General features: G+C 43.5%; 2 protein-coding genes across 2 annotated transcripts in view; both read left to right on the forward strand.

Annotated features, from left to right (window-relative positions):
• Window positions 1-19,343, forward strand: part of RFX7 (regulatory factor X7) — a 119,037-nt gene that overhangs the window by 10,437 nt on the left and 89,257 nt on the right. The window lies entirely within an intron of this gene.
• LOC140894908 (uncharacterized) lies at window positions 235-4,850 on the forward strand. The gene is made up of 2 exons (XM_073303791.2): window positions 235-3,180; window positions 4,631-4,850. The coding sequence occupies exons 1-2, from the start codon at window positions 2,568-2,570 to the stop codon at window positions 4,690-4,692; spliced, it is 675 nt and encodes a 224-aa protein (XP_073159892.1). The 5' UTR covers window positions 235-2,567; the 3' UTR covers window positions 4,693-4,850.

A 19,343-nucleotide genomic window follows, 5' to 3' on the forward strand; every position in this document is an offset into this window, starting at 1 on the left:
AGGGTTAGGTGGCCATTTTGGACTTACTGAACTTCCCCTCAAGGCTTCATGTAAGTGACTGGAGCTGTTGCATTAGGACCAGATTTTTAAAGCTACTTAAACGTTGCTGTAGTCAGCATTGCAATGGCTAACTGACTGAGGAGCCTAAATCTCAATTTCAGAAGGGGTTTATGCACTTTGGAATTTAAACTCCTATGTGCCTAGATCCCTTTTGAAAATGAGACTTCGGCTCCTAAATCAGGTAGGCATTGCAGCGCTGAGTGCAACAATGCCTAAATACCTTGAAAAATCTGGGCCTTATAACTAAGGGATGTTGTTGGTATGTTTGGAATGACCCTCTAGTTGTTTGGATTGTATCCGAAATAGGAATAAATTGGTGACACTGTGTGCCCTCTCTGAAGACTTGAAAGGTGGCATCCCTCCAGGTTTTAGCCTGTCTTCATGTACACATGATCTTTTCTTACTCTGGAATAGAGTATCGGTGTGGTGTTTCACAATTATCTTGCCTGATAGACCCTTCAAGCCCAGTTTTCCCCCTGGAGGTGTGCTTGGGTGATATTTCTGCTCATTGTCAAGATGCCTCATTTCCAAAAAGAGAGGTCTGGTTGCTGGCTAGGGTTCATATCTTCACTTAAGGGAAAGCTTGAAAGTAGTTATAAACTTCGTCATTATTTTTGGAACACATCTTTTTGATGGTCAGGTAGGTGGTTCAGACATGGAACAAAATGTTCATTTTCAGATGAGAAATATATATGGGCTGCATCCATACTCCAGTGACTTTGTACCAGCAACATGTGCAGTTGCCACTACGAGGTTCTTAAAACTTCTCTGCTAATGCAAAAAGTAGGAGCACTACTGCCTCCCAACCCAGTTACATTACACTGGTTGCTTATAACAGTGAATATGTATTTTTTTTAAATTTAAAGCCAGCAATTGCCTAAGTACATTTGAGAGCACCACCAAGTGCTACATCCTCAGGAAGCCTGTCCTCCAGCAGCACCTGCTTTGGGTTGGCAGGAGTTTGTGCTACTGATGCAGTGGTTCCTAGCATCTGTAACTTGTTCCTACTGAGCATCTTCCATGGCTGCTCCTTGCCCATGTTCAAAAACTCATCTGAAAACACTACTTCAGAATTTTTTTCTGTTATAATTTGGCAACCCCTCAGCAGGCCTTCAGCCTTTCTTTTTAAAAAATTGGTACCATATTAAAATAGAGACCAAAAGCTGAATTACATTATGCAGCATTTTGGGGTGGAACACTATAGAAATAAGTAATAACTTAGTGAAGTTAAAGACACATGAGGCCCAGAATTTGAAGTCTCTAAACTTTATCTGGGGTAAAAAGTGTTCTGTGGATCGGACTGTAAGCACCCTTTTAAAAAAATCTGCTTTGGCTCTATTGTTAATGGTAATGTTGGAATGCTAACACCCTTTTCCCCAAAACAAGACAAAGTTTTAGAATTTAGTGGCTGGTTCTGTTTCTTTTGAATAAATATCCCAAGCTGACTCAAAGAGCCCTTTAATAACAAAGAAGTAAAAAATTTTAAACTCTCAGTACTGTGGATGACCCTACGTGTTGCAGTTGAACAGTGATATCTTTATTAAGGAAGGTGTGTGTAAATGGATTGCCAATACTTGCATTTTAAAAATGGGGATCCCTACTACCAAGGGATAAACTTCTGATGTAAAATCTGAAAATTGCCTCTTTTCTGTATGACAGCCTCAATGATGTTACCAGCTTTAGGATCAACCTTGAGGCATGCCACCACTGTAAGTGTTAAGCAGTTTTTTCCAGTCCCCGGAAGGGGTTACCTTACCATAGAATAGTTCTTGTTCTCCAGAGAATGATGCAACCACAGTCAGAGAAACAGATTGCCTCACCCTTGTTGCTGTTCAGAGCTCTGCTGTAACGTACTGCCAGTCCCAGAAGTTAAAAAAAATCATGAGCTAGACCCCCCCCCCAAAATGAGATTGGCTCTAGCATGATGAGCCTTTTTTCACTGAAATGGTTTGAGACACCAATACTTGTGCAACTTGGCATAATATGATTGTGGCAGGTGCTGCTGGAACTCTCACTGGAAGACTAGCTGATCAGGGTCCTATTGTGCTAGACATTGGATAAATACATAGTAAGAGAGAATCCCGGCCCCAAAGAGTTTACAAGCTAGTGTAGACCATGGTGGTAAGATTGTGATATCGGAGCTGGAACTGGGACTACCAAGCTCATATGGAAGCCAGACATGCATTAGATTTGAACAGGATTTTTGTGCCTGCTGAGCTGGGCAGGATTCACAATGGTGACTTTACAAGTGAAAGACTGTATCTCATTTGCAATGCCCGAAGGCATCTAGTCCCTTGATAATAAGGCTGGCTTTCTGGAAACGTAACCTCACTATGGCCTTTTCCACACTACACAGTTTGTACGCACTGCAATGCTCCTTCTGCCGACAAAACTCCTGCTTTGCCGACAAAATAAAACCACCTCAGTGAGAGCCGTAGAGCTTTTTCCGGCAAAGTTATATCAACAAAATATCAATGTAGATACTGCTCTTGGTTATGCCGCTGTAAATGGCCTCCAGGAGGTGTCCCACAATGCCAATCCTGACCACTCTGGTCAGCAGTTTGAACTCTGCTGCCCTTCACCCAGGTTCACAGGTATCTACCCCTCCCCCTCTGAAGGCCCAGGAATTTTTGAAATTTCTCTTCCTGTTTGCTTGGCGTGGAGTGGTCTCATCATATCTTCCCAGGAACTTCGATACCTATGGTCAGGTTTCTTGTGGCTTGTTGGATAAGGGCTATGAACAGGACATGCATCAGTGCCATGTGAAGATAAAGGAGCTGAGGCAGGCATACCAGAAGGCAAGGGAGGCCAACCGTTGCTTTGGTGCTATGCCAAAGACCTGCTGTTTCTATAAGGAGCTGGATGCTATCCTTGATGGTGACCCCACCTCCACTGCCAAGAGCCTAGTGGATATATCAGCAGGGCTGGAGGCGGCGGACAGTGGACTCAATCCCGAGGACAAAGTCATGGATGACGAGGTTGAGTTAGAGGACAATGTGGAGCCCATGGCAGGGTCGTCTGGTTGTGCAACAAGTTGGGACCTCTTTTCCACTCCGGAGGGGTCTAACCAGTCCCAGCAGCCTGTCTTTGGAGCGCATGATGCAGGAGAGGAGAGCCCTGGTAAGTGATCTTTTTGAGTTGCTGCTGCTCTGTTATATTCTAGAATAACAGGACTGGAAGGGACCTCGAGAGGTCATCTAGTCCAGGCCCCTGCACTCATGGCAGGACTAAATATTATCTAGACCATCCCTGACAGGTGTTTGCCTAACTTGCTCTTAAAAATGATGGAGATTCCACAACCTCCCTAGGCAATTTATTCCAGTGTTTAGCCACCCTGACAGGAATTTTTTCCTAGTGTCTAACCTAAACCTCCCTTGCTGCAATTTAAGCCCATTGCTTCTTGACCTATCCTCAGGGACTAAGAAGAACAATTTTTCTCACTCCTCCTTGTAACAACCTTTTATGTAGTTGAAAACTGTCATCATGTCCCCTCTCAGTCTTCTCTTTTCCAGACTAATCAAACCCACTTTTTTCAGTCTTCCCTCATAGGTCAGGTGTTCTAGTCCTTTAATCATTTTTGTTGCTCTTCTCTGGACTTTCTCCTATTTGTCCTCATCTTGCCTGAAATGTGGCGCCCAGAACTGGACACAGTACTCCAACTGAGGCCTAATCAGCACGGAGTAGAGCAGAAGAATTCTTCTCGTGTTTTGCTTACACCACTCCTGCTAATACATCCCAGGATGATGATCACTTTTTTTGCAACAGTGCTACACTGTTGACTCATATTTAGCTTGTGTTCCACTATGACCCCCAGATCCCTTTTCCACAGTACTCCTTCCTAGGTGGTCATTTCCCATTTTGTATGTGTGCCACTGATTGTTCCTTCCTAAGTAGAGTACTTTGCATTTACTATTTACTTCAGACCATTTCTTCAGTAGCTGAAGGGATGGAAATGTACAAGACTAGTTGTGTTCGAGTGTGCTCCACATTCCCATTTGCAGCTAAGCAGTGCAGTGGAACAGTGTGTTAATGCACACCAAGATTTCATGGGAATCCTCCAGAGAGATCTCTAGGAAACTTTCCTGGAGGTATTCGCCAGTCCTCTGCTGAAGGTTCTTTGGCAGAACTGCTTCGTTCCTTCCCCTGTTGTAGGAAACTTTCCTGCGTCAATTGGCAATCACTGGTGCAGGGACCAAAGTGGCACACAGGTGAGCAGCATGGAGACGGGTCTGAATCTGCACATGTGCAGGAGATGCACCCTTGCTTACCCTCAAGAGTGAGATATCGGCTTCAGTGACCCCGTCTGGAAAATGGTGGTGGAATTTACAATATTGTCCCTAGTTGCCTGCAGTGATCCCCTTAAAAAAACACCTAGACCCTTTGCTCCATCTTGAGGCCCCCATCCCTACCGAACTCACCATATTTAGGGTGTTTGCTGAGATGTGTGCTTGCCAAGGGACAGTGAGAAAGTAATTTGTATGTAAAAAGAGGTATATTTTAGTATCATGATTCAATGCTGTGTGTGAACTAACAGTCATGCTTCTGTGAATTGTTTCTTGTGCTTCTGCAGATGTGGCTTTCAGGGGAATGCCCTACACGCTGGCGGAGCACCTCCCTCAGATAAGGAAATGACCAAGGTGAAGCGAGGAGGACATGTTCTGAGAGGTGCTCCAATCCTCAGAGGCTGCAAAAAGCAAACACAGGGAATGGAGAGAGACCCTGAAGGAAAAATTTAAAATAGAAAGGCAGGACAGAAAGAAGAGCAAGGAGCACACTGTAAAGAGCCAGGAGCGGATGATAAAAGTGATGGAGGAGCAAACAGAGACATTGAAGTCCCTAGTCACGCTCCAGGCAGAACACATGCATGCTTGCCCCAGCCCTGCAGCTGGTCCAGAACTGCTTTCCAGGATCTCCCCAGGCTCCTCCCACAGATTCCTTGCAACTTTCTGGAATGGTCTGGTACCCCGTTTACTCTATCCCTTTGGACAGTTTACAAAATGATAGCTGGACTTACAGCTATGACAGCCTGCACTGCCCTGCACTCTTATCTCCCTTCGCACCAAGTCTTTTGTGTGTGTTGTTAATTGGTATTTAATAAAAACAAACTCTGTTAAAGGTAATTAATCTTCATTTGTATCCTATAAATGGTGGTTGCTGCTGGTAGTAATACATAGTGGCAATTTGATCATTTGCTGACTACAAATCCTGGTTAGGAATCATAACCATTTTCATCCAAGGCAGCAAATTAACAAAGCATGGCAAATTGCTGTATAGAAAGACTTATTACTGGTGCTCATTGTCAAAATGTTGCCTGAAAGCTTCCCTGATTCGAATATCCCCCCATTGTGCTCCTCTAATAGCCCTGGTATCTGTCTGCTCAAATTCAGCCTCACAAATATTATGGAGCGCACAGCAGGCTGCTATGACCACTGGAATATTTTCCTCATTTAGGTCTAACCTGCCACAAAGGTAGCACCAGCGCACTTTTAATCTGCCAAAGGCATATTCTATGGTCATTCTGCACCTGCTCAGCCTATTGGTTAAGTGCTCCTTGCTGCTGTTCAGGTTTCCTATGTAAGGCTTCATGAGCCATGGAAGTAAGGGGTATGCTGGGTCTCCCAGGACCACTAGGGCATTTCAGTATCCCCCCACTGGAATCTTCTTGTCTGGAAAGATAGTCCTTGCTTGCAGCTTTCTGTACAGGCCAATGTTCCTGAAGATGCATGTGTCATCCACCTTCCTGGACCACTCTTCGTTGATGTCAGTGAAATGCCCACTGTAATCCAGAAGTGCCTGTAATACTATAGAGAAGTACCCCTTTCTATTGATCTACTCTGTCGCAAGATGGTCCAGGGCCAAAATTGGAGTACGGTGTCATCTATCAACCCACTGCAATTAGGGAATCCCATTGCCACAAAGCCATCCAATATTTCATGCACATTGCCAAGAGTCGCAATCTTTCGTAGGAGGATGCGATTAATGGCCTGGTACACTTGCATTACCGCAGCCCCAATGGTCAACTTCCTGATTCCAAACTGATTCGTAACTGACTGGTAGCAGTCTGGAGTCGCCAGCTTCCACACAGCGATTGACACGTGCTTCTCCACTGAGAGAGCAGCTCTCATTTTGGTGTCCTTGTACCGCAGTGCTGGGGTGTGCTTCGTACACAGTTCCAGGAAGGTGGCTTTCTGCATCCGAAAGTTCTGTAGCCACTGCTCGTCATCCCACCACTCAGTCCTTGATTCCTGAGCCCAAAAGTAATGCTCCACCATATTCAACTGTTCCATGAATGCCAAAAGTAATGGGGCATTGTTTCTTTCAATGGCACAGAGCAGGTCAGGCAACTCTGATTTCTGTTCAGATTGGGAGTTCATGATATACTGTATGACCATCCACGATGTGTTCATAACAGTGACCACAGCAGTAGAGAGCAGTGTGGGATCCATCCTTTCAGACAGATGGCTGGTGCACAGTAAGCAGCGGCTTTTGAAAAATGCCACGAAATGCATTCGGAAGCCTACGGAATGCTGGGACGGAAAAAACTGCATCATGAGATGTTGAGCCCACACCCACGATGCACTGTGATCCACTTTATCTTCCCACAACTCCTAGCTGTAGAAGGTGGAGAGTATCACAGTGGGACAGCTACCCACAGTGCACTGCTCTCACTGTTGATCCTAGAGCACCAACTGTGGATGCACTCCGCCAACAGAAGGAGCGTTGTGTGAATGTGCTCAAGCAATGTAATTATACCGGTTTCTGATTGTCGGCTTAACTTGCATCAACAAAACTGTGTAGTGTAGACAAGGCCTTAATCTAGCTCTGAACTTTTTGGCACTTTCACAGGCAGGGTCTTCCACTCCTTTTTCATGCAAGCAAAATCTCCCAGGCTTTGCTCAGCCTCAGACATTCTAAAGTGCCACATCCTTTCCTAAAGGACACTCCCATTAACACAGATCCTTACTTAATGACCTGTATACTAGTATATGGATATTTTTCTTCATCCCCACAAGTCATCAGCAGTGTTTGATCCACAGCTCACATCGTTTCTTCTTCTGCTATCAGAATAATTGGAGCAGTGAAGGCATGCTGTTATCCTCTGTGGATGAATCCACAAAGGAAAAAAAGAACACGTGCAAGCCATTGGTTAGAGCAGTTGAATCCTGAGTATCTGGATTCTTGGTTTCTCTTCCTCAGGGAGCAAATTGTCATCTAATTGCTAGAGATAGTATAGCCAAATGTAATGATGCCTCTGATTAGGTTGGCCCACCACAGTTAGGGAACCCCACTGCAGCAAAGCCATCCACTATGACCTACACATTTCCCAGAGTCACTACCCTTGCTAGCAGAAGGTCACTGATTGCCTTGGCTACTTGGATCACAGCAGCCCCCACGGTAGTTTTGCCCACTCTGAATTGATTCCTGACTGACCGGTGGCAGTCAGGTGTTTCAGGCTTCCACAGGGCTATCGCCACTCGCTTCTCAACTGTCAGGGCAGGTCTCACCTTGGTATTCCTGCACTTCAGGGCGGGGGAAAACAACTCACAAAGTTCCATGAAAGTGGCCTTACACATGCGAAAGTTTTGCAGCCACTGTGAATCATCCCATACCCGCAACACTATGTGGTCTCACCGGTCTGTGCTTGTTTGTCGGGTCCAGAATCGGCGTTCCACTGTATCAACCTGCCCCACTGCCGCCATGATGTCCCAATTGCCACATCCCGTGCTTTCAAGAATGTCTATGTCCATGTCCTCCTCACAGTCGTCCTCGTGCTGGCATCTCCTAGCCAGGTTCTGCACATACTGCAGGATAATGCGCGAGGTGTTTACAGTGCTCACAACGGCAGCGCTGAGTGGGCTCCATGCTATGACATCTGCATGGCAAAAGGCATGAAACGATTTTGTTTGCCGTTGCTTTCAAGGAGGGAGGGCAGACTGATGACATGTACCCAAAACCACCCTCAACAATGTTTTTGCCCCATCAGGCATTGGGAGCTTAACCCAGAATTCCAATGGGCAGTGGGGACCGTGGGATAGCTACCCACAGCGCACCACTCCGTGAATCGATGCTAGCCACGGTATTGAGGACACACTCCGCCAACCTACTGCGCTTGGTGGGGACATACACAGTCGACTGTATAAAATCGCTTTCTAAAGATCAAGTTCTATAAAATCAACCTAATTTTGTAGTGTAGACATGCCCTGAGAGGACAGAACCAGATCTCCTGGCATGGAAGCAATGGCAGAGTCAAACAGCTATGTGGTCTAGCAGCTAGAGGGTAGCAGAGCCACACTATTAGCATGGGTTACAGAAGCATTTGATTTGTCATGTTCCTTCTGAAAAATGATAGCAAAGTGAAAAAGACTTGGCACTGGTGAACCGGACGGCTGTGTGCTGTTCCTAACTCTGCCACAAGTGATCTTATGCAAGTTCTTCTTTTATCTGTCAAATGGGTGAATGATAGTACATCACGATAGCAATATGAAGCCTTGAATCATAATAAGGGTTGTGAAGGGCAAAGGAATAGTAAGTCAGAGGAAGAGCTGTGGTTAGAACCTCATTGTTTCTGTGCTTGCAATTCAGTTAATCTTTCCCTAGCCAAAAGGGCAGTGTGTTTGTGTCTGCTTTCCCAAATTCATACGAAAGCTCCAATTTTATATTCTGGTGAGACTGCTTGCAGAAAGGCCCAGAATCATGTTACAGTTTGGAAGTGTTAACATGGTGTAGACAGGATCCTCTCTTCTTAGGGCTCTGGTAGAGTAGCGTGTTCCTTACATTGCAGGGGTCTTGCCTATGGGCCAACTGGTTTTTTGGAGGAAGACTATTTAACAAGGATTGAAGGCATGGGGTATTCTTCACTTAATTGCAAGGTGTAGTTATTCAAATCCAGGAGAATTAACTCGATTTTAAAAGAAACACAAATTTTTGATTTGTCAGGTTGAAGCTTTGTACATATATCTAACTTGAAAATTTGCGTTATTAGTGTATAAATAAACTATTATTTTAATGTCACTAGTAGTAGGATATATCATCTGAGAATTTTAGAAAACTGCTATAGGAAAAAAAACCACTATTGTGCACAGGTGTATTTAAGCAGTATGTAACGGTACACACGACTAGTCCTCTTGAGTTCAGTGGGACTATTTATGTGCTTAAAGCATGTGTGTAAGTATTTACAGCACAAGGGACTAAAATTATAGTTTAACAACTTTTTAGTAGCAAATCTTTGCCACTTCAAAACAAAATTGCTTCAGAGTTACACTTTCAACACATCATAGCTGTTGTGAAATTTATACACTGGCCAAAGTTTTCACAAATAGGACCCCGATAAGTTAGAATTCTAATGTGGAATTTTCGAAAGCACCTAAATGACTTACTGACTTCATACTGCAGACTCTGAGGAATGTGAGCTGTTTGGAGCACAATGGCTATGAAGTGTTGAAATTTAGTATATAAGAAGGTAGTGTTGTTTTTTAAGTATAGCACAAGCTATTTGCTTATCTGTCTTGTGTTTCAGGTTTTCTCACAAGTAAGGACATTAAGGTAGTCATGGATTTTTCTTTTAAAATAGTCATAAGCTGAAAATGTGAAACACACAAAAAAATCTATGTAAAATCTAAAATTCTAACTATTAAGAAACTAACAACTGTAAACGTCCATATTAACAATTTAAGACTAAAGGGGGAAATAAAGAACTAGCAATATGTAAATGAGTCTAAATCCTTTTTTAAAATGATTTTTTTAACTGCACTGCTTTCTGAGCCTGTGTATTAGCCCCTTTCACCTTTTTCTGAAGGGTAGGATACATACAGCCTATCTATCACATTCCGTTCAAGAAAAGAGCTCTCTCTTCAACTCCCTGCCAGTTTCAGAAAACATACTGGAATATTACTAGTTTGAATTCTCTTCTCTTTTTTTAATATACAGAAACAGTTCCTTTAATATCCTGAATAGTTTACACTGAAAAATAGGCATACAGCTGTGAAATCAAAAACATATTTATACCTGCCAGTGAAAGACGCTGTCGTGTTCACAAGAGAGAGTCAATCCCCTTGATGCCCAAGTCTGTTCTCCATTACATTTGTGAGAGGATTCATTGGTGTGAAAATCGAGTATAATCAATTACATAGCCCTCTTTTATGGAACCCCTCTTTTTAGAATTAGTGGTCAAACAGATTACTGTACACCTCAGTATAGTACTTATGCAAACAGTTCAGAAAAATTGTTAGTTGTTTGAAGATGAAGCGATAGCAAATCATGTACCAGATTGAGCAGGTGACTTTCTAAAGTTCATCTAGGTAAATATTGTCTTTTCCTTGATTGGTATTTTTGTGTCTGTAAGCCTGTCCTGAGTTGAACTCCTTGGTGCTGTGCAAACAAGTGGCACTTCGCATAAGAAATTTCAGCTTTTACTGTAAGTTTTTTAGGACACCTGTCTTGGGTCTTTGATAAAGAGCAGCCTTTTTGTTTTATGTTTCTCTTAATTTTTTTCATGTAAACGTAGTACAGGTCTATACTTAAAGTTAAGTCGACCCAGCTACATCACTCAGGAGTGTGAAAAATTCACACCCCTGAGCAATGTAGTTAAGCCAACCTAACCCCCCAGTATAGATGATTGACGGAAGAATTCTGCCATCAACCTAGCTACCACCTCTCGAGAAGGTGGATTAGCTACAGTGACAGGAGAACTCTCCCATCGCTGTAGTGAGTCTCCACACTGAAGTGCTACGGAAGTGCAACTGCAGTGCTACAGATGTGCTGCTGTAGCATTTTAAGTATAGACGTAGCCTGAGAATAAATGATGTAGTTTAAAGGTTTTATTGGCATGAGTTTGGGAGAGGTATGTTACTCTTGAGCAGAGAAGCAAAGAGAGTTATGCAGGTCCTCCCATTTGGGTGCTGATAAATCAGGGGTGGGAAAACTACGGCCTGTGGGCCGCATCCGGCCCCTTAGACATTTTAATCTGGCCCCCCAGGAACGGGGTTGGGGGCTTGCCCTGCTCTGCCTGCCCGACACTCCCACGTGTTAGGTGGGACCTGCGTGAGGGCATGCATGTTACTGCAGCTGCACAACCCAAACGCGCCATCAGAACCTGGAACGTGTAAGCCCACGTGCCTGCTACTTGTTGGCTTAGGTGACTGCTGTTTTAGTAGTGTTAATTTTCCATTGTTGAGGATAAAACAAAGAGTAGTTGGCTAGGGAGTGCCAGCTGCATTGTTCACATTAATCAAAGAGGGCGTGGAAAGGAGGTAAGTTTGGTTTAATTACTGTAATACTTAATGATGGTATATTTATAATGGTAAGTAAGGTTTAATGTTTATTTCTACTAAAATGTGTCTTTATTAAATAAAATTTATTTGAATATCTCTGAATTGTTAATTTCATGAGCATTCATGGCCCACCATACAATTTCCATACCCAGATGTGGCCCTGAAGCCAAAAAGTTTGCCCACCCCTGTGATAAATACTTCATGTTGTGCTAGCATGTATTCTGCTACATGTGTTGCAGAGAAAACGTGAAGTTTAGAGTTTTTAAAAAATGTATCAAGGTCCCTTTTGTAACTCTGTGCCTGCGAAGCCAAGTGCTTTAGTTACTATTAAGTTAGGGGGAGAGATTTGAAATGGAAAAAGTGATCTAAAATATCTCATGCACACTTAAAATGTCAGGGCCTTTTATGTGTTGTGTACCCCATGTAAAGCTGGGATTGACCCCATTCCTAGTTGTTTAAATGCCTGTTACAATAGTCCTGAAAAGATGAAACATTGAACCTTAACTTGACTAGAGGGCCTATGTGTAGCATGAAGTTTTCTGATGAGTTATATTTCAGGGGAGGGAAACATCTGGCGGACTTTAGTGTTAGCTGCTTGGCTGCTCCATGTTGGAATTAGTCTTTGCAAAGATAGATTAGTAGGCAGATGAAGTAGTCAACAGTGCATATTACATGGCTCTCATCTCCACATGTGTGGTGTGTGTATGTATAGGAAGTTATCTGGCAACATGTGTTCTTCCTGGCAAACCTAACATGAAGTTCTTGCTTGTTTGGGAATAAAGCAGCACAGGCTCTTGGAGTGTAGGCAAGACAAAGAAGGCCTCCAAATATAGTGTTTGGCATGCTCTACACAAAGTTGTACTGAATAGTGAAAGATGTGATTTTTGTACCAACTTAGTCACACTGGTACAACTTTGAGTGGACACTCATAGCTGTTTAAGCCTGCTTTACAGGCAAAAACTACAACAGATGGAAGTGTGTCAGCACACTCAGTTACTCTGGTTTACTCTAATTGAGTTTTTACAGATTTAAATTGGTACGACTTATGATTGTAGACAAGCCCTAGAGTCCATTGGTAAGCTACAATTCAGCCAAGGAGACTCAAGCTTTATAAACAAAATCCCTAAAGACTGGAGCCTGGCCTACACTAGGGCGGGAGGGGGCGGGATCGATCTAAGTTACGCAACTTGAGCTATGTGAATAATGTAGCTGAAGTCAACGTACTTAGATCTACTTACCGCGGTGTCTTCACTGCGGTAAGTTGACGGCTGATGCTCTCCCATCAACTCTGCCTGTGCCAGGACGTGACTCAGGGAAGGAGGGCACAAGGGATGGTGAGTTCAGGAGGCATGAGGGACCTTGGGGTGTTGGGGAGGGAAGGGGCCTGGTGTAGGTTGGGAGGTAGTGGGGCTGTTGAACTTGAGGCAGGAGTGCTTAGTGAGTCATTTGTATGTGCAACTTTGGCCTTATAAGAGTGAAGAACAGGCAGTGGGGACATCAGTTTTGGGAGTAGGGAGCAACGATTAGGGTGGGACAGGAAGTTCCTTCCTCATGCTCAGTTTCCCTGTGCTGGTGAATCCCTGCCTGTCTGATGTGGAGATGTCCAGCACAAAGAAACCTCAGCTCTCAATGGGCAAGATGTCCCTTTGCTTAGAGAAGACGGGTTCATATTTTGGGAATTACGCAGCACGGGGAAGCTCAACTAGTGGTGGGGGGAGAGGTGGGTTCCTTGTCTGAGTCTATGAGCCAGGGCTTAAGTCTAGACACTATGCTCAGCCTAAGTCCTACAGCTTCTTCCTTAGATGGGAAAGGGGACAGAAAGAGATAGTGTGAGGGAACACCATGAGAGGAGTGGGGTTTGGGAGGAGTCAGGCAATTTGTGGAAGCATGAAGAGAGATGGGGGGCCCGTGGTGCTGGAAGAGAAAGAACAGTTAGGTATTGCATGTGGGAAGTCAGGCTATGAGGGGCCTGGAAGGAGGTGGATTGTTAGAGGGACCCAGTGTGGGTGCTAGTGTTAATATGAAGTACAGGAAAACAAATGAATGGGTATGGCATGGGGAAGATGATGCTTTGGGCAACCAAGTGTTTGATGTGAAGGGTCAGGGGAATGCAGTATCAGTGAAGGGAGGTGCTATGGATGTTAGGACTGACTAGTCTGTGTCTCCTTGGGCAGTAGCCGGTGGTCTTTTTAAGGGTGACGGAGGGGTAGCCAGCCCCTAGCTTCAACGGATCTTGCAGTGATGCCTCCAGCTCATTTGCTGCTATTGCATACAGAGACTGTACTTTAAAAAATGGTTAACAGGGCTTAATTTAAAAAAAAAAAAAAAAAAAAGAAAAAAAAAAAAAGAGGCAGGCTGGGAGTTTCCCTATAACTGGACTCCAGTTGGAAACCTAACTCTGAGAAGCTATTTGCATCAAAAAAAGCTAACAGAATGTTAGGAACCGTTAGGAAGGGGATAGATAATAAGACAGAAAATATCATAGTGCCACTATGGAAAGTCATTGTACATGCATACGCTGAATATCTTATGCAGTTCTGGTCGCCCCATCACAAAAAAAGAAATATTGGATTTGGAAAAGATACAGAGGAAGGCAACAAAAATGCTTACGGGTATGGAACCGCTTCCATCTGAGGAGAGATTAAAAGGATTTGGACTTTTCAGCTTGGAAAAGAGACGACTAAGGGGGGATATGATACAGGTCTATAAAATCACGAATGGTATAGAGAAAGGGAATAAGGAAGTGTTATTTACCCCTTTCCATAACACAAGAACCAGGGGTCATCCAATGTAATTAATAGGCAGCAGGTTTAAAATCAACAAAAGGAAATACTTCCTCACACAGTGCACGTCAACTTGTGGAACTCATTGCCGGAGGATATTGTGAAGGCCAGAAGTATAACTGGGTTCAAAAAGAATTACGTAAGTTCATGGAGGATAGGTCCATCAATGGCTGTTAGCCAGGAAGTTATCAAGGATGCAACCCCATCCTCTGGGTGTCCCTCAGCCTATAACTGCCAGAAGCTGGGAGTGGACGACAGGGTGATTCACTCAATAATTGACCTGTTCTGTTCATTCCCTCTGAAGCATAAGGTGTAATTGCTGTAAAAGTGCAGTTATTAGACCCACTCTGGCTTCCTGTAAGAACACTCTTAAGTGAGGAGTAAAAATTCTCCCTCTCTCCCGCCTGTTTGACCCTGTTTCATCCAGCATTGCACAGAAGCACCTGGCTTGGAAATGGGAGGGCATTGTGGCATAGATACCAACTATTTGAGATCAGCATACAAACCATAATAACACGTAAGAACCAGTGATGAAGTACTTTCCCCACTAAATCAGTGTTGCCTCACTGCTTCTCAGTGTGGTTGCTGAGCAATTCCAGAAGTATCTGGACAGATGTTTTGCTACCTTCTAGGCTTTTTTCAGGCCCCAAACAGCACTAAGATGACATAGGTGTGTATGATGGATAATTTCCATCCAGTGATGGAATTGTGACTCCTCTCCAAATTGATAATAGCTATGAATTTTTACTCTTTCATTTGTGAGGAGGCCAGTTCCACAGACTAGCTGAAGACCACTAGTTAATTCCTTTTGAGGTTGTCATTCATTGATGATGGGCAGTTACATCAGTGCCGAAGGCCCTGCCTTGTGGAGTACTGCAAGATTCTCTCAACTCTGTGAGCTAGTGCAGCTGAAGTGTAAAAGCACAAAAAGATCAATTTGGTGTGGTTGGCGATATCTTCTGTATAATAATTAGGGGCCTACCAAATTCACGGTCCATTTTGGTCAATTTCATGGTCATTAGGATTTTAAAAATAGTTTTCACGATTTCAGATATTTAAATCTGAAATTTCACAGTCTTGTAATAGTAGGGGTCCTGACCGAAAAGGAGGTGTGGGGGGAGCTCCTCAAGGATATTGTGGGGGGGTGTTGCGATACTGCTGTCCTTATTTCTGCACTGTTGCAGGTGGGAGTGCTGCCTTCAGAGCTGGGCAAACCGAGAGGGGCAGCTGTTGGCCAGGAGCCCAGCTCTGAAGGCAGAGCCCCCGCCAGCAGCAGCGCAGAAGTAAGGATGCCATGGTATGGTATTGCCACCCTTACTTCTGCGCTGCTGCCTTCAGAGCTGGGAGTACTGTGTCCAGTTTTGGGCCCCACACTACAAGAAGGATGTGGATAAATTGGAGAGAGTCCAGCGAAGGGCAACAAAAATGATTAGGGGACTGGAACACATGACTTATGAGGAGAGGCTGAGGGAGCTGGGATTGTTTAGCCTGCAGAAGAGAAGAATGAGGGGGGATTTGATAGCTGCTTTCAACTACCTGAAAGGGGGTTCCAAAGAGGATGGCTCTAGACTGTTCTCAATGGTAGCAGATGACAGAACGAGGAGTAATGGTCTCAAGTTGCAGTGGGGGAGGTTTAGATTGGATATTAGGAAAAACTTTTTCACTAAGAGGGTGGTGAAACACTGGAATGCGTTACCTAGGGAGGTGGTAGAATCTCCTTCCTTAGAGGTTTTTAAGGTCAGGCTTGACAAAGCCCTGGCTGGGATGATTTAACTGGGAATTGGTCCTGCTTCGAGCAAGGGGTTGGACTAGATGACCTTCTGGGGTCCCTTCCAACCCTGATATTCTATGATTCTTAGTCAGCAGCCGCCACTCTCTGAGGATAATCAATGTACTACCAGAGTACTAAATATATCGGAAGGACAGAACAGGTCATGCTGGTGCAGGAGTGGCATTATATGTCAAAGAAAGCATAGAATCAAATGAAGCAAAAATCTTAAATGAACCAAACTGTACCATAGAATCTCTATGGATAGTAATTCCATGCTCTAATAATAAGAATATAGCAGTAGGGATATATTACCGATCACCTGACCAGGATGATGATAGTGACTGTGAAATGCTGAGGGAGATTAGAGAGGCTATAAAAAAAACAAACAAAAAACCCCCTCAACAATAATGGGGAATTTCAGCTATCCCCATATTGACTGGGTACATGTCACCTGAGGACAGGATGCAGAGAGAAAGTTTCTGGACACCTTAAATGACTGGTTCTTGGAGCAGCTCGTCCTGGAACCCACAAGAGGATAGGCAGTTCTTGATTTAGTCCTAAATTGAACTCTGGATCTGATCCAAGAGGTGAATAAAGCTGGACCGCTTGGTAATAGTGACCATAATATAATTAAATTTAACATCCCTGTGGCGGGGAAAACACCATAGCAGCCCAACACTGTAGCATTTAATTTCAGAAAAGGGGACTACACAAAAATGAGCAAGTTAGTTAAACAGAATTAAAAGGTACAGTGCCAAAAGAGAAATCCCTGCGAGCTGCATGGAAACTTTTTAAAGACACCATAATAGAGGCTCAACTTAAATGTGTACCCAAAATTAAAAAAACATAGAGAACCAAAAGAGAGCCACTGTGGCTAAACAACAAAGTAAAAGAAGCAGTGAGAGACAAAAAGGCATTCTTTAAAAAGTGGAAGTTAAATCCTAGTGAAGAAAAATAAAAAGGAGTATAAACTCTCGCAAATGAAGTATAAAAATATAATTAGGAAGGCCAAAAAGAATTTGAAGAACAGCTATCCAAAGACTCAAAAAGTAATAGCAAAAAATTTTTTAAGTACATGAGAAGCAGGAAGCCTGGTAAACAACCAGTGAGGCCACTGGAGAATTGAGATGCCAAAGGAGCACTCAAGGACGATAAGGCCATTGCAGAGAAACTAAATGAATTCTTTGCATCAGTCTTCATGGCTGAGGATATGAGGGAGATTCACAAACCTGTTCCATTCTTTTTAGGTGACAAATCTGAAGAGACCTCAAATGTGAAATTGCAGAACTACTAACTATAGTTTGTAACCTATCGTTTAAATCAGTTGCTGTACCAAATGACTGGAGGATAGCTAATGTGGCATCAATTTTAAAAAGGGCTCCAGATGTGATCCCTGCAATTACAGGCCGAATTACAGACTTCAGTACTGGGCAAACTGGTTGAAACTATAGTAAAGAACAAAATTGTCAGACACATAGATGAACATAATTTGTTGGGGAATAGTCAACATGGTTTTTGTAAAGGGAAATCTTTGTAAATCACCTATCTACTAGAATTCTTTGAGGGGGTCAACAAGCATGTGGACAGTGGGAATCCAGTGGATACAGTATACTTAGATTCTCAGAAAGCCTTTGACAAGGTTCCTCACCAAAGGCTCTTAAGCAAAGTAAGCTGTCATGGGATAAGAGGGAAGGTCCTCTCATGGATTGATAACTGGTTAAAATATAGGAAACAAAGGGTAGGAATCAATGGTCAGTTTTCATAATGGAGAGAGGTAAATAGTGGTGTCCCCCTGGGGTCTGTACTGGGACCAGTACTGTTCAACATATTCAGAAATGATCTGGAAAAAGGGGTAAACAGTGAGGTGGCAAAATTTGCAGATGATACAAAACTACTCAAGATAGGTAAGTCCAAAGCAGACTGTGAAGAGCTTCAAAAGGATCTCTGAAAACTGGGTGACTGGGCAACAAAATGGCAGATGAAATTCAGTGTTGATAAATGTAAAGTAATGCACATTGGAAAACCTAATCCCAACTATACAAATAAAATGATGGGGTCTATATTAGCTGTTATAACTCAAGAAAGAGATCTTGGAGTCATTGTGGATAGTTCTCTGAAAACATCTACTCAGTGTGCAGCGGCAGTCGAAAAAGCAAACAGAATGTTAGGAATCATTAAGAAAGGGATTGATAATAAGAGAAAATATCATATTGCCTCTGTATAAATCCATGGTATGCCCACATCTTGAATACTGCATGCAGATGTGATCGCCCCATCTCAAAAAAGATATATTGGAATTGGAAAAGGTTCAGAAAAGGGCAACAAAAATTATTAGAGCTATGGAATGGCTTCCATATGTGGAGAGATTAATAAGACTGGGACTTTTCAGTTTGAAAAAGAGACGACTAAGGAGGGATATGATGGAGGGATATGATAAAGGTCTATAAAATTGTGACTGGTGTGCAGAAAGTGAATAAGGAAGTGTTATTTACCCCTTCTCATAACACAAGAACTAGGGTTCACTAATTGAAATTAATAGGCAGCAGGTTTAAAACAAACAAAAGGAAGTATTTTTTCACACAACGCACAGTCATCCTGTGGAACTCCTTGCCAGAGGATGTTGTAAAGGCCAAGTCTATATCAGGGGTCAAAAAAGAACTAGATAAGTTCATGGAGAATAGGTCCATCAATGGCTATTAGCCACGATGGGCAGGGATGATATCTCTAGCCTTTGTTTGCCAGAAGTTGGGAATGGGTGACAGGGGATGGATCACTTGATGATTACGTGTTCTGTTCATTCCCTCTGGGACACCTGCCATTGGCCACTGTCAAAAGACAGAATACTGGGCTGGATGGACCTTTGGTCTGACCCAGTATGGCCGTTCTTATGATCTGGCTGCCCATCTCTGAAGGCAGCAACACAGAAATAAGGGTGGCATTGTATGGTATTGCCACCCTTACTTCTGCGCTGCTGCTGGTATGGCAGTGCCTTCAGACCTGGGTGCCTGGCCAACAGCCACCGTGCTCCAGCCACCCAGCTCTGAAGGTAGTGCCACTCTAGCAGCAGCACAGAAATAAGGGTGGCAATACCGTGACACACCCCTACCCCATAACCTTGCGACTCTCCTGCAAACCCCTTTGGGGTCAGGATCCCCAATTTGAGAAAGGCTGGTCTCCCCCATGAAATCTGTATAGTATAGGGTAAAAGCTCACAAAAGACCAGATTTCATGGTCTGCGACGTGTTTTTCATGGCCAGGAATTTGGTAGGGCCCTAATAATAATGCCGTCTGGACCCCAAAGGTCTCCAAAGTTACTGAACAGCTTATTCCTCAAAGGAGGATACTGAAGAGGCACAACTAATAATAACCTGTTCATTAACAGAAAATAAATGGGACATTCTTGATCATGCTCATGATCAAGGATCAGTTTTTGCTTTTACAGTGGTTTAACCCATGAGC

This window comes from Lepidochelys kempii, chromosome 10 (assembly GCF_965140285.1).
Source record: "Lepidochelys kempii isolate rLepKem1 chromosome 10, rLepKem1.hap1, whole genome shotgun sequence".
Lineage (NCBI taxonomy): Eukaryota > Metazoa > Chordata > Testudines > Cheloniidae > Lepidochelys > Lepidochelys kempii.

Excerpts from the sequence above, each read along its gene's own strand:
- LOC140894908 (XM_073303791.2), top strand. The coding sequence starts at position 2,568 with ATGGCCTCCAGGAGGTGTCCCACAATGCCAATCCTGACCACTCTGGTC. Across the intron at positions 3,181-4,630 it reads TGCAGGAGAGGAGAGCCCTG|ATGTGGCTTTCAGGGGAATG; the intron begins GTAAGTGATCTT and ends GTGCTTCTGCAG.